This window comes from Scardinius erythrophthalmus (assembly GCF_964197995.2).
Source record: "Scardinius erythrophthalmus genome assembly, chromosome: 21".
Lineage (NCBI taxonomy): Eukaryota > Metazoa > Chordata > Actinopteri > Cypriniformes > Leuciscidae > Scardinius > Scardinius erythrophthalmus.
This window is the reverse complement of record NC_138241.1, coordinates 9,120,589-9,135,100: the sequence shown is the minus strand read 5'-3', so window position 1 is coordinate 9,135,100 and position 14,512 is coordinate 9,120,589. Positions and strand designations below refer to the sequence as shown.

At 37.1% G+C, this 14,512-nt stretch overlaps 2 protein-coding genes across 7 annotated transcripts in view; one reads left to right on the top strand and one right to left on the bottom strand.

The window, feature by feature from the left end:
• The window catches only part of angpt2a (angiopoietin 2a), a 32,503-nt gene extending 18,933 nt beyond the window's left edge, over positions 1-13,570 (bottom strand). Inside the window, exons 1-4 of one of the 2 annotated variants that reach the window (XM_081350989.1) lie at positions 13,174-13,570; positions 7,274-7,429; positions 472-593; positions 35-261 (exon numbers count right to left, since the gene is read on the bottom strand). In XM_081350989.1, the coding sequence (XP_081207115.1) occupies positions 35-261; positions 472-593; positions 7,274-7,429; positions 13,174-13,449 (781 nt within the window). In that variant the 5' untranslated portion in view covers positions 13,450-13,570. Of the gene's footprint in view, positions 1-25; positions 262-471; positions 594-7,273; positions 7,430-13,173 lie in introns of both variants that reach the window. The other variant, XM_081350988.1, reaches the window with a different exon arrangement.
• The window catches only part of mcph1 (microcephalin 1), a 113,129-nt gene that overhangs the window by 82,023 nt on the left and 16,594 nt on the right, over positions 1-14,512 (top strand). The window lies entirely within an intron of this gene.

Genomic DNA, 14,512 nt, shown 5'->3' with positions numbered 1-14,512 from the left:
GTTGAAATACTGATGCAAACCCCACCTTGCTTACCCACAGAGATGGTGTGAATTAGGTTGTTGACTGTATTTGTCAGCTCCTGCTGCTGCTGCTTCATGGCGGAGTTATCGGAGGAGGTGCGGAGCAGTTGTTGCTCCATCTCTTTTATGATGCTAGTCTGCTTCTCCACCAGCTTCTTGAGCTGTTCCTTCTCCGCTTTCAAGTTTTCTAGCTCTGTATTTCTCTTGCCTTCCATGTCCTCCACTCGTTTTTCCAGAAAACTAAGAGGAACCAAGAGAACAAGTTTTGAAAAACACTCAGTTTTCCTCAAGACATTGTTTTTTCAACTCTATGAATGGAGTTAGTAGCAATGTGAATTTAAGTTTCTATAAAAATGTTTGTGACTTGAATAGATCTTCCTCCAGAATTTGGAGAGACAAATTGTGGAGTTTTTCTAAACAGCTCAATTAATATTATATTAATATTATTACCTGTTCTTTACATTCAGCTTTTGGATTTCATTTATCTGTTGCAGAATTTCATTTTCCAGTTTGCTGGTTGAAATGGAGTTCTCAAGAAGCTGACGTTCAAGTCGAGTTGTTTGGTTAATTACCTAAAGATGAAAATAGACATTGTGTTTCCAACAGAAAGCATCTTAGATGAGACTGCAAACCATGAGTATTTCCATATTCACTTTCTTTCAGTGAATCAAATTCCCTCCACTGAAGGTGTTTTCTAGTTGTTGTTTTTTCAGCTGTTGTGGTCTTCCATGTTTCATTAAATGAAGTATTCTTAAAGCACCCATACAAATATCTTGGCTTTAACATGTATGTTGGAATTCTGACTTCTAACTATAAAACCATCTTCTTAATAATTTAGTGTTTCTTCACGATATTTTTGAGAGAATAACATTGCTTTTCTCTGCAAGTGTCCCCCTGTGGTGAAAATCAAGCTTTTAATATTGTTTATATGTCTAATGTGGTGTTTTTAATATGCTTTAAGACAAACCATGTGTAAATTCATAAGTCATCACCATTGCTGAGTATTTTCTCCTTAAAACTGCAGTGAAAAAAAGTCAGTCTCAAAAACGCATCTGACATCAGAAACTACCTTGTAACCAATCACGACAACGTGCCGGCGGGCTTTGGCATATCACTTACAGTGAACTAGCAGGGGTATTAAGAGATGCCAGGTTATCCTGTTTTTTTTTTTTGTTTTTTTATATGAAAAATCAGGTAGATTTAGCAATATAGCGGGTGTATTATGTATATTACGATGTTATGATGAACATATTAATGGATCCGCGTATACTAAATGAAGCAAGGGATGTAGTTGCATTCAAGCTATTTTAAGAATTTCACAGTAAAAAACATTTAAATATGTCATTTTGGTGATCAAAGATGAGTTTTAAGGGATAAAATGATTTACTACAGGGGAAAGTACTACATATGCTTCTTTCTTTAAAAGAAGCATATGTCTAGAGATCATTTTACTATGAGATGAGAGAAGTTATCTTCTCAGCTCACTGGGGGTACAGCTGTGTTTACCTGCAGTCGTGAATGCAGTGATGGACAGCTGTCCTGGTGTTTGGATTTCATGTGATGTCATGGTGGCGATATTTAGGATATCTCCATTTCACCAGACAATGTTTCATGACATGTTGACCCATTTTATCAAAAGTAATTCCATTTTGTAAGTTCATTTAGTAAAATAATTTTGATCAAAGTAATTCTAAACTTTGCTTTGCTGAGGCAGACGACGACATTCTGTGATCAAATACAATCAACTTGTTAACAAGCTCCACAGCGTCACCCGGTGCATTTAGTTATAACTGAGTTTTAGTTGGCATGGATTTCACAGCATTTACGGCCAGCAAAACAACATTGATTGAATATTTGAAAATTCAAATATTCGTCCACACCCCTAGAATCAATGCATATTCAATTCATACCGTACTAAGACAATGCAGTTTTGTTTTTGTTTTACAAATTTTACTTTATTCAATTTCTCTAGTAGTATTTCTTGCTATTAGAATGACCTTATAGACTTAAAGCACAATTTATTTAATGTGTATCTTTCGGTCGGTTGTATTTGTTTGTGCTATTGCTTGTAATTTATTTATTGGTGTCACATCCGTGAGAGCTGATCTTGTGGGTTAATTTTTCATGTGTTTCTCTTTTCCCCATGTATGGTGTTTAATGGTGGGGGGGTGGGGGGTGTTGCTGATGATTAGGGTGACACAACGTGACTGTGTTTGTGATCATGCTACAACTATTAGGTAATTAGTGAAGTAAATCAAGTGCACTTATGACAAGCATGTGTGCTCTGAAATTCAGACCAAGTCAATGTGGCTTAGATTGAATAGGTTGTTTTTGCTCCCTGTTAGGTTGTACCAAATCTTGCATTGTTTTTTTTTTGTTTTTTTGTGTATTCTTGGGTTGAGTGCATGAACGTGGTTGTAGGTCTGAACAGATGGTTCACATCTGCACCGGCACTATTATATTCTTTAAGAGGCTGAACTCTTGGGGAAAAAGAAGTTATATTTTTGGGAGGTTTGGTGTGCTTTTTTTTTTCTTTTTTTTTTTCCTAAATAAATTGATTGTGGAGTCACAGCAGCAGGATCTGGTGTTGGATTACAGAGACCTCAGTTTTTAATCATAATCTAGTAATCTATCATTTGAACAGCAAAAAGATATTGGGATTACAGCAGGCTCATGCAAAGGAGATGTTTAGGCAGGGTGCAGAACACAAGGAAAAAATAAAGGAAAAAGAAATTCGTTAAAAAACTTAAGATTAGTGATTTGGCAAAGCAGTGTGAAATTAAGCATGAAAAACTAAAACATGAACAACGATTAGAGGAAGATCATCAAAAACAGAATTATCAGTTACAATAGCAACAAAATCATAAAAAATCACAGAAGAGCTCTTTACAGCCCTCTCTCTATAAGCACACTGCACTCGCAAAGAAATGGATACGTACATTATCAAATTAATAAATATTACTCTATTTTAACATTTATTTAAAATACAGGTAACACTTTACTATAAGGTTCATTAGTTAACATTAGTTGATGTATTTACTAAAATGAACTAACAATGAGCAATACATTTGTTACAGTTTTTATGAATCTTTGTTATTGTTAGTTACAAAGTTAAAATCCAGCTGTTCATTGTTTGTTCATGTTAGTTCACAGTGCATTAAACTAATGTTAATAAATACAAACTGTCATTTTAATAAAGTATTAGTAAATGTTGAAATTAATATTAACTAAGATTAATAAATGCTGAAGAAGTATTGTTCATTCTTAAAACATGTTAACTAAGGTAGTTAACTAGTGTTAACTAATGAACCTTATTGTAAAGTGTTACCAAAATACATACTGAGTGACGAAACAATCTGTCATAGAATACACTTGTTTGTTCACATTGAGTTAGGTTAATTTATTTTCAAGATCTGATGTGAATTATCCATTGTCGCTTTCAGAACTACTAAAGGTCACGAAAAATTATATTCAAACTCAAATAAATTCATGTCACAATAAAGCACATAATCAATACCTGAGATTATCATTGTCATACTATGTTTGTTCCAACCATGACGTTGCAAAAATAAAAATTGTTTCTAAAATATGATTGTCGTGGCTGGTTAGGACTCGGTGTTAGTTGGTAGGGCTCAAGAAGCTTCAGTGGGAGATCACAGAGATTGTAAGAGGGTAAAAGCTGCAGTTCTTAATTTTTTTAATTAGTCCCGGAGGTGTATCGATTGCACTTTCACACTTGGAAAAAGTATAACAGACAGATTCATATTGTTCGTGAATTAACAATTCATTTTGACAATTGGTTCTCTACTCTATTGTGTGCATATTGGAGGACCTGCGAGAAATTAATAATAATCACTTAAATGTATACTCAAAAGATTTATTTTTGCCTCTTGTTCCATTTAATTAATTAAAATGAGCTAAAATAACATCATTTTTATGTTTCATAACATTTCGTCACAACTTAATTTCATTGTTCAATCCATCAAATATATTTAAAACTGAAGTCTACTTAATATATTTGTTGAAACTACATGAATCATTTTGTTGGCAACTTACTGGGAAGTGGATATTTAGTTCCTAGCATCCTTTGCAAGGGTCTAAATTAAGAGTAAATTCAGGGATTAATCATGTGTTATTTATGTTTTTTTCAGTAAAGGGAAAGACATGTTAGTGTTTAATGCTCAGTTATGTTGGACATTAAAAATAGTTTATGTAATGTTTTTGAGTTTTGTGGTTACCATTATGCTGAAGAGTGGCACTTAAAAGGTTAATACTACAGTGACCGGGAGGGGACATGTTCGGTTCACTTAGTTTTGTCGTGGCAACGACATATTAACTCATGGGAACATGACAATATGTTGTGGCCACGAGATGTTAATTTGTGGGAACGTCATATTAACTCTTGGTAACGTTATAAGTCATGACCACAAGATCATTTTGTGGCGGTAACGGCCACATGATGTATAGTCGTAACCTCGAGATTCTATGTTGAGGGAACAATAAATTTTTCTTGTGGCCATGACTTCATGTTGAAGGAACAACATCTATTACTCATGGCCATGAGTTAATTGCATAAACAAACCTGCGTGATAAACTTCATTCCAATGCTGTCTTGCACCATATGCACCATCGCACACAATACAATACAATATAATAGGCAATATGTTAATATAATAATTTCTTAATTTAGTGCTTTTTCTTAATCAAAAATAAATAATTATTATTATAGGCCTATCCATTTCTGATTATTCCAGGTTGCTATGGTCGTGCAGGTTGTTTACGCATTTAACTCGTGGCCATGGGAGCAGTCATGGCCTAATGGTTAGGAGAGTCAGACTGATAACCCGAATGTTGCGGGTTTGATTCTCAATACTGGTAGGAAATGACTGAGCAAGGCACCTAACTCCCAATCACTCCCCAGTGGGGATCGTAAATTACTCACACTGTCTTTCCAAACTTGTAAGATTTTGTTTATCTTTAAAACACAAATGAAAATATTTTAAAAGAAATCTTTCTGTCCCTCCATTGACAGTCCACACAACTACCACTTTGTCGCTTCAAAAAGTTCATAAAGAGATAAAACTAAAATCCATACGAATCAAGCTGTTATATATTTTCACCATATTCTGTATTCTGAAAATTATTCAGATGGACCAGTGGACAGATTTTACATCAAATATGTTTGCCAAGATAGTGGAGCAGGTATGGGTACAACATCAACAATCAAGTGCTTATCTGTTGCACGTTTACTGCAACTGGGAGAAGGGAGTACCTTGACTTCTTTTGGCAGCTAGAGAGGTAATGCAGGCTAGTTTAAGATTTGATTAAGAAATGCACACTTTAACTTTCAAAGATTTATGAACCATGTCTTGACAGACAGACAGGCTACACTTTTTATTTAGATGATGTAATTGTCTACAACAAAACCTGGGATCAACATCTGAAGCCTGTCTGTGTGTTGTTTTCCCATTTAGCTGAAGCTACACTTACCATCAATTTATTAGTTCTCTTACGAGAGTCCTCTCGTACTGCGTTTTTGTAAAAACGCTATGGGAAAAACTCTTTTTCACGAAATACTGAAGCAAAAAATTATCCTTAATTTTCCATATATGTAAAGCGCGTTGCAGCAGTACACAGCTATGGCGAGACAGCTTGCTCGCTCATTGGCTGTTCTGCGGCAACTGCATAAGCCTATCGAGCGAGGCCTGAAGTGACGTCAGGCCAATGAGGGCCTGATCTATCCTAGCTCAATCACGATCACAGCTCGTGGAGCACAGAACCATTTTACTCGATCACCTCGAGAATCTTGGTATCACGGTCAATTGGACAAAGAGTTCGCTGAACCCCAGTCAAGCGATTTCGTTTCTGGGTACCATTCTGGACTCACAGTCTATGACAGCGCGGCTGTCGCCACAGCGCGTGCTGCGCATTCAGCGCGGTGGCGAGATCCTTCTGCTGCGGCGCGACTACCCCGCTCAGGAAGTTTCAAAGGATGTTGGGTCTCATGGCCTCAGCATCGCCAGTTCTTCAGCTGGGCTTGCTCCGCATGCACCCTCTGCAGTTCTGGTTGAGAGCGCGAGTACCGCGCGGAGCGTGGGTGTCCGGCCGGTTACGTCTCAAGGTCAATCAGAGCTGTGTGGCAGCCCTGATACCTTGGATGGCGGACGACTGGTACCAATCAGGTGTAAGCCTGGGGACTTCCTCGGGAGTGAGGATGGTGTCGACAGACGCATCCACCTCGGGATGGGGAGCGCTGCTCGAGGGCAGACCGTTCTTCTCGAGGGCCATATAAGGACAGAGGGATTCCCCTTTTGTCTCTAGGCTCTCTCTATGAGGTCATGTTTTGCGTCTGCGGACGCTACAATATAGGGAATTAAGGTCCCCCCCCCCCTTTTATTCCCAGACTCTCTGTGAGTCTATCTGGTGATTATGCACTGTATACCTGGGTTAGCTTCCAGTGATCGGTGTTTTATCCCAGTACGCACGGCGTTTTACAAGGGGTTCCCGTAGCGTTTTTACAAAAACGCAGTACGAGAGGACTCTCGTAAGAGAACGTACTCGGTTACTAACGTAACCTCGGTTCTCTCTAGAAGAGGGAACGAGTACTGCGTTCTCTGCCGTGCGTACGGTTCACTCTGGTTCGCTTCGGCGATGAAAATCAAGTGAATCAGCCTTTTCGAGCTCCTTTTATAGAGGTTAGCCACACCCGTCTCGGCGGGAAGTGGCAAGGAGGGCGCGAAGCGCCCTCATTGGCCTGACGTCACTTCAGGCCTCGCTCGATAGGCTTATGCAGTTGCCGCAGAACAGCCAATGAGCGAGCAAGCTGCCTCGCCATAGCTGTGTACTGCTGCAACGCGCTTTACATATATGGAAAATTAAGGATAATTTTTTGCTTCAGTATTTCGTGAAAAAAAAGTTTTTCCCGTAGCGTTTTTACAAAAACGCAGTACTCGTTCCCTCTTCTAGAGAGAACCGAGGTTACGTTAGTAACCGAGTACGTTTTTAAGCTTAGTCATCAAATATTAGAAATTTCGCTAGTATTTAAATTTTTGGTGTTGCAACAACCTTTTTTATTGTATAGTTACATGGGTCAAATACAACCAAAATAGAGCCAGTAAAAAAATTTGGCCAGGCAAGTAAAAATGTAAACCACTGGCCAAACGGGGCCAGTAGAAAAAAAAACTGTTAGGTTTTGAAACTGAACCCACTAAACCTAGCCTACTGAATTACCTAGAGAAGTATCAACCCCTACCTGTGCTTCAACAGTAGTGATTTTCCGTGTTTGCTCTGCTGTTTGACTCAGAAGGCTGGTCCCAATCTTGATCATGGTCACTGTGTGGTTTTGCACTGCGTTATTCTGAATTTGGGCCATGTCTTGTTTGAGGTTCTCCTGGATGTAGTTCTCCAGCTGTGGGTGAAATCAGAAGGAATTATTTAAAATTCGAATAGAACAGAAACTCTTAGATAAGACTACAGAAAATACAACCTCAACCTCTGAATTGTTAAACAAAAATACCCTGAAAAGTCAACATTGGCGCAAGACATTATTTAATCAAGGACTTTTCATCAACACATGACCCATTAATACTAGCACTTACTTATTCTATTTTGTTCTATTCTATTCTATTGTTTTCTATTTATTAAAAAAATAGTGCACTTTGCTAGACTAACTGGGATTTGACACAGCACTTACCTGTTGCCCTGTTTGATTGTTTTTTGATTGCTTCTATTGTTCTCATTTGAAAGTTGCTTTAATTAAAAGTGTCTGCTAAATGATTAAATGTAAATGTTAACGTGAAACTAGCTTGTTGCTTTCAAATTCTGGACTCATCTACTTGTCTATGCTTTACAATACAATACAATACTATATTTATTTATAAAGCACATTTAAAAAAAAAACAACCAAGGCTGACCAAAGTGCTGTACAGAAAAGAATAAGATTAAGAAAGACTAATAAGTTACGAAAGCATGAATCACCACTTGGAAGTTACTCAGGGATAAAAAGGTTTTCACATTAGAGAGTTTGCATGATTTTACAACAGTACTGATCAAACAGAACGCGCAGATTTCGAACTCATTGAGTTTCATATAGGGCAAGAGAACCACGGTCAACATCAAACACAGTATTTCTTTGACCCAAATATAATTTTATTTTTAGTAATATATAGTTTTATTTTCTAAATAATGCCAAAGCTTGAGTTCTTTTAAACAGGCCAACAGTGGTTGTAAACCATTTTTATCATTGTTTTTTAAGGGAAAATAGATCTGAGTACCATCAAGAAATGCATAGGATGGATAGTATATACTGAATTAGACAACTGCGATGAAAGGATACTCTTTATTTATTAAAAATGGAACCCAAAGGTAGCATGTACAGGGTAAACAATATCGGCCCGAGGATTGATCCCTGTGGGACTCCACAATCAAGAGGTATACTAGAGGAGGACTGATGACCAATACGAACACTGAACCATGTGTTGGTCAGAACCACTGTGACTATTCCACGAAGACCCACAGATATCTTCAGGTGTCTCAACAGGACCTCATGGTCGACCAAATCAAATGCAGCACTCAGATCTAATAAAACTAAAGCCATGGATTTCAGATTCCAGATTGAAACGTTTCATGAAAAGAATTTACAGCCAAATAAGATTGTAATTGAAGACAGTACAACTCTCTCAAGGATCTTTGAGTTAAAAGGTACATTAGAAATAGGACAAAAGTTAGAAAGATAGGAAGGATCCAGTTGACAAGCATTTGTTAATAACCAATAACAGGCCAGGACCAACTGTGTCCATGATTTTTTCTCAGGAAAAGAGGTGGAATAATATCCCGAGGACAGATAGTAGGTTTTAGGTGACCACCAATTTCATTACATGGAACCAGATTAATAGGCTCAAACTCAGACCAGATTGAAGAACATAACATCATGCATAGTACATACTGATTTAGACAACTGAGATCTTAAAGTTGTGATCATATCTATTATAAACTTTCGAAAGTGTCACAAAGTGAAGTAGAGGGCTCTAAAATGGACTGCACTGAAGGGTTTAAAAAAAAGTTAATAGAAGAAAAAAGAACTTGAGGTGTATGACAAATGTTTGTGATAAGTTCAGAAAAATATTTGCATCTTGCGGCCGTTGCAGCTCTTTGAAACATGTTATAAGAGTTTTTAAAAATTTCATCAAAAAAAAAAAAATGCCTGGTATCCCCCACTAAATCCCCCATTAGTACAGCAAGTTCACTCAAAAAGTCCTTGTTTTGCTGAGGATGACAATATATTAGAGCTATAGCAATAGTGTTTACTAAAACTAGTTATAGCTTATTAATGTTTGTAGCCTAGTGATCTTTTAATATCACTGTCTTGAATTAAACCACGTTAAGCATTCCCTTTGTAACAGTTTTCTAAGTGGAAAACGCTGAAAGTGTACGCATGTTGCGTTCATATTCGACCTGATCTGATTTTCTACATAGTAGGCTATGCTTTATAAATCAGGTGTATGCTGAATATCAATATCACTGTCTTATTACATTAAGCCACATTAAGCGTTTTTCACGTTATGCGCTTTAAGAATGTCCTGCATCGCTGTGGGGGGCGCATTTGCTGTCAGTATAGTGACAGCAATTCTTTTTGACATGTATTGGACCCCTCGTGAGTGAGAATGGGTTGACTTTTTAACAGGAACAAGAGGGGAGCAATCTCCCTCTCACCATGTTGGGACAGGTGTTCTGCAATGCCCATTTCAGTTTTAAAATCAAGTATTATTAAAATCGTGTATTATTGTGGTTTTAGAGACATGGCTTTCGAAAGTGTAGAAACAATAATTTTGCGAAAGAACTTGTAAATTGATTTTTTTTTTCGACATTAATCTGTCCGTTTTTAATTTAATTTTATAAAGATGCAAAATGTAATAAAAAAAATCTGAAATTAAGTCAATATTTTATTTTTTGCACATGAAATTTGTGTATACAGTTTTAATATAAATTTTGGTATTCAACATAGCATTTAAAAATACAACAACCGTTCTTTTTTCTTTCTTTTTTTCGTGGTTAAAAAAGGAAAAAGGAATGGACGCAAAAGTACATGGACCCGTCTACACTAGAGTTGACACTCCATCAGAAAACAAAATTTATTTTGATTTATTTTGTTTTTTTCTCTATTTTGATTATTTGTTGCTATATAAATAAGTGTTACGATGTGGTCAGCATGCACAAAAACGTGTCCACATAACAGAACATAAACCTCACAATAAGCTTGTTAGGCTATTTTTATATGTATAACAGTTACAGTAGTTCCAATTCTCGAATCTGACTGGACAAAAGGCTTTCTGCTGATATTTCATTTCCTGTATCGAGTTTCTGAAGCAAGCCAAGACTCAAACAAACAGGATGGAAATAATGAGTGACAAGTTTCATCCTCACTGCAAACATTTCTTAAATGCTAAGATGAAAAAAAAAAATGTGAATCAACCATTCAATCTTGATGGATGAATGAATGAATCAATGACTCATTAAGACAGTGACTTGCTGCCATATACTGGCAGTTTTAATTTTATATCTCTTAAGTAACCTATCAGTTAATTTCAGTTTCATTTCATATTTCAAAATATTATGAAATATATATAATATAAAATCATAGCATAATTTATGCATTTATAATTGCAGTGTAAATACATTTGAATACTTCTGTGCCATTTCTGCAGTGCAAAAATAGATGATAAATTGATACTGATATTGTTTGATTAGTAGCACACTAAGCAAAATATTGTCAAATTATCGTTAGCAATAAAAAATTACATTTCTTTAATATGAGTCATCAATGATATCAAAAACAATGAGAAGAGGTTCTTGGGTCAGATTGCTCTCTCTCCACACATGGACCACTGCAGAGATTTTCAATCCGGCCGAGAGCACCTTGTTCAGGCAATTTTGGACTGATTATTTTGATGCGGATATGAACATGGTTGCAATGTTCATATACATTATCCTGAAACAAACTGAATGGTAACACTTTACAGTAAGGTCACATTAGTTAATATTAGTTAAAGGTGCATTAAGCAACTTTTCATGTTAAAAATACCCGTTTTCTAACCTATACATGCTTAAACAATTGCCTGATGGGCTGAATGAGCCCTTCTCTGATCACTGAGATTGTCTCTATAATCCTGTAAAGTAAAATAAATAAGAGGGATTCGGGCCGGAATTTTAGACTGGGCGTGACGTCATGCGCGTTCACGGCACTCTCACCTGGCTGTGTCTGGCAGGTTTGTGTATTCGCCGCCATTCTCCGTAGAAGATGGATTCTAAGAGACCGGCTTGTAGTTCATTTCAAACACCAACGCAAACTCCACGTAAGATAAAAAAAAAGAAAACTTTTGTCCGTGAGCGTGCACACTTCTGGTTGCAGTTTCGCTTGCCGCCAGAGGGGGCATAGTTCTGCAAAAACTCAGAGACTTGCGCAATGCACCTTTAATGCATTAGCTAATATGAACTAATAATACGCAATATGTTTTTAAAGCATTTATTAAACTTTGTTGATGTTAGTACTTCAGTATAATCTAATTGTTCATTGTTCATGTTAGTTCACAGTGCATTAAATAATGTTAAACACAACTTTGGATTTTTAAAAATGTATTAGTAAATGTTGAAATTACCATTGAATAAATGCTGTAGAAGTATTGTTCATTGTTAGTTCATGTTAACTAAAGTAGTTAACCAATGTTAATTAATGAAACCTTATTGTAAAGTGTTACCAACTGAACTAACTCTTCCTTGCCTCACTGATGGCATTGAAAGGAATAATTTTCATTCCTTTAAAATAAGCATTCATTGTTGTTTCCTGATTTTTAGCTGCTTGATTGAACTGATTACATTGTTTCATTGTGAGTAAAGCACACTGAAGTCATACAGCTCTCTGGCTTAAAGGAGAACTCCGGTCAATTTTAACATTGAGCTCATTTTTTTGTAAATTTGGAGTGGTGTCAATACAGAGAACAACGACAAAAATCGGTGTTGCCTACACCGTGTTATCCTCTTTTTAAAATTTGCACCCTGTTGACTTCAATGGGGCAAGTTTTAAACCAGCTTTTAGCCTCTTAACATCCTTGATGTGTCAATACAAGTGCACAGCTAAAAGATATTAATAAAAATGTTATTTCAGCCAGCGCACATACCTGTATTTTCTTCCTGTTTTCGGTCGAAGTCCATAGTAATCGATTGTCGAGTTCACGCGCGTGATCATAGGTAACTAAACCTATGCGTGTGAACTTGGCAATCGATTACTATGGACTTCGACCGAAAACAGGAAGAAAATACAGGTATGTGCGCTGGCTGAAATAACATCATTTTTATTACTATCTTTCACATCTACTGCAGTCAGATTCACCCGTGATCACTCCGAAGGAATCACTCACATTAGCTGTGCACTTGTAATGACACATCAAGGATGTTAAGAGGCTAAAAGCAGGTTTAAAACTTGCCCCATTGAAGTCAGCAGGGTGCAAATTTTAAAAAGAGGATAACACTGTGTAGGCAACACGATTTTTGTCGTTGTTCTCTGTATTGACAGCACTCCAAATTTACAAAAAAATGAGCTCAATGTTAAAATTGACCGGAGTTCTCCTTTAAGTCTTGGTTTGATTCTTAGTTTGAGTTTGCTTGGCTTGCGTTTGATTCTAACCCCTTTCCCCTCCCCTAGAGGTCTGTCTTGACATTATATTTGTGTCTGAACCATGGTACATTTGCATCAATGCAAGTACCACAAAGAATACTAGCGGAAACTTTCCACCAAATCTTTACACGCACAAATCAGCACTTGCATTTTTCTGCCGTGAATGCATTTCAAGAGATGCGAAGCAGATTTACAATAAGTAATAGTTTTTAGTAAGTGTTAGTGATGGCTTGCCAAGATGCAAATTATACATCAGTAATGATTCACTTCCACAAGTTGAACTGCAAACCATACTCCCATTTGTAAGTGGATTCAGGTGAAATTCACATTTAAGTTTAGAAAACTACTTTCACATAAACAAAACATACCTAACTCTGAAATGAAACCACAAAAGTGTCCTAAAATATAAGCAAATTACCTTTAAAAACCACATCTATTTATGTACTTGTTTTCTGCTGTCATGTACAAGAGGAACTTGGTACCTTTTGCAGCCATTGTGTGTTGTTCTCCATGATGGTCTCTAGTTGTTCTAGTCTTTGGACTGAGCTGTCGTAGTCAACCAGGTCATCTCGCTGCACTTGGTTGGTGTAGGTACTTGAAGGACCTCCACAGTTCTGCGGTTCTGGCAGCAGAAAAGTGTAGGTGCATGGCCCATTCTGGATCTGGTATGACTTCTTTCCTGTTGCATCTGAATTGGTCATAAATGCTTCCCCAACACTAAGGCAATAAATTAGAAATAGTGTGCCGGTGTTCAGCATATTTGTTCTGAAAATATTTAATACTACTACTACCTGTTTAAGTAAATATCTTTGTTCCTGTCTTATTAGAGGATGGATGTTTGAAGAATGAAGACTCTAAGTCTCTACATCCAGTTGATTCTCCTTTTCCAGGACTGTGCTCACACTCATTTATATGCCATCAAGAGTAGGAGGAGCAGACAGTGTCACAGAAGCAGTCGTAGAGTGTCACTCGCTCACAGGCTGATTGTACTCATCCCTCATCAGTCTAACAGGCTGTTGTATTACCCAAGTCCTCTGTGAAGGACTAAGACTCCTCCCATGACCCATGGCCTCTACTTGAGGAGCACTGCTTGGAAAGAGGAGGATAAAGAGCATTCCAGCCAGACCCTGAAGCTCTTAAGCTCTCCCTCTTGCCTGTATCTGCTGCTCCAACAAAAGCCAAGACAATGGTTCTGGTCAGCAGGAGAGGACGGGGACGCAATGGTTGTATTTGTGTTGTTCTTAGAGGCTGCTGCTGAAAAAAAAAAAAAAAAACTACTCAGGATGCAGCTGTATAATTCAAGTAATGCAGCTTCAGCAGTGTCCAAGTCACACCAGACGAACACATGTCCAGATGTGTTTTTTGCTTTGCTTTTGTTCTTCCACATTCTCCTCTTCAAAGCACTGGTCCCCTTGAATAAATTAAAAAATAAAAATATTTAAATAAAAAATAATAAAATTCTGTATCAAAAATTATAAGGAAACGACAGTACTTTGTTTAGGCTTGGTTTGTAGGGAATTCCAAACCTGCGCACATATATTCGCACATAACTATAGAACCAATTCTTAATGCGCATGTGACCGCCATCAGCGTTTCTCACAGGTTCGCGATTAAAGTCTGTGTAGAGAGAATGGTGTCGTCTTAGCGGCCTCAAATTTAATAACAAATGATCATTGCGACGGAAGCGAATCAGTCAAAACTAACTTTAGCTGGAAAATAACTTTATTAAAGAACCGCTATAAAGCCAAAACAATCTCTGTTACCTTAAATTATACGTTTATCTCTGTAAAGCTGCTTTGAAACAATCTACATTGTTAAAAG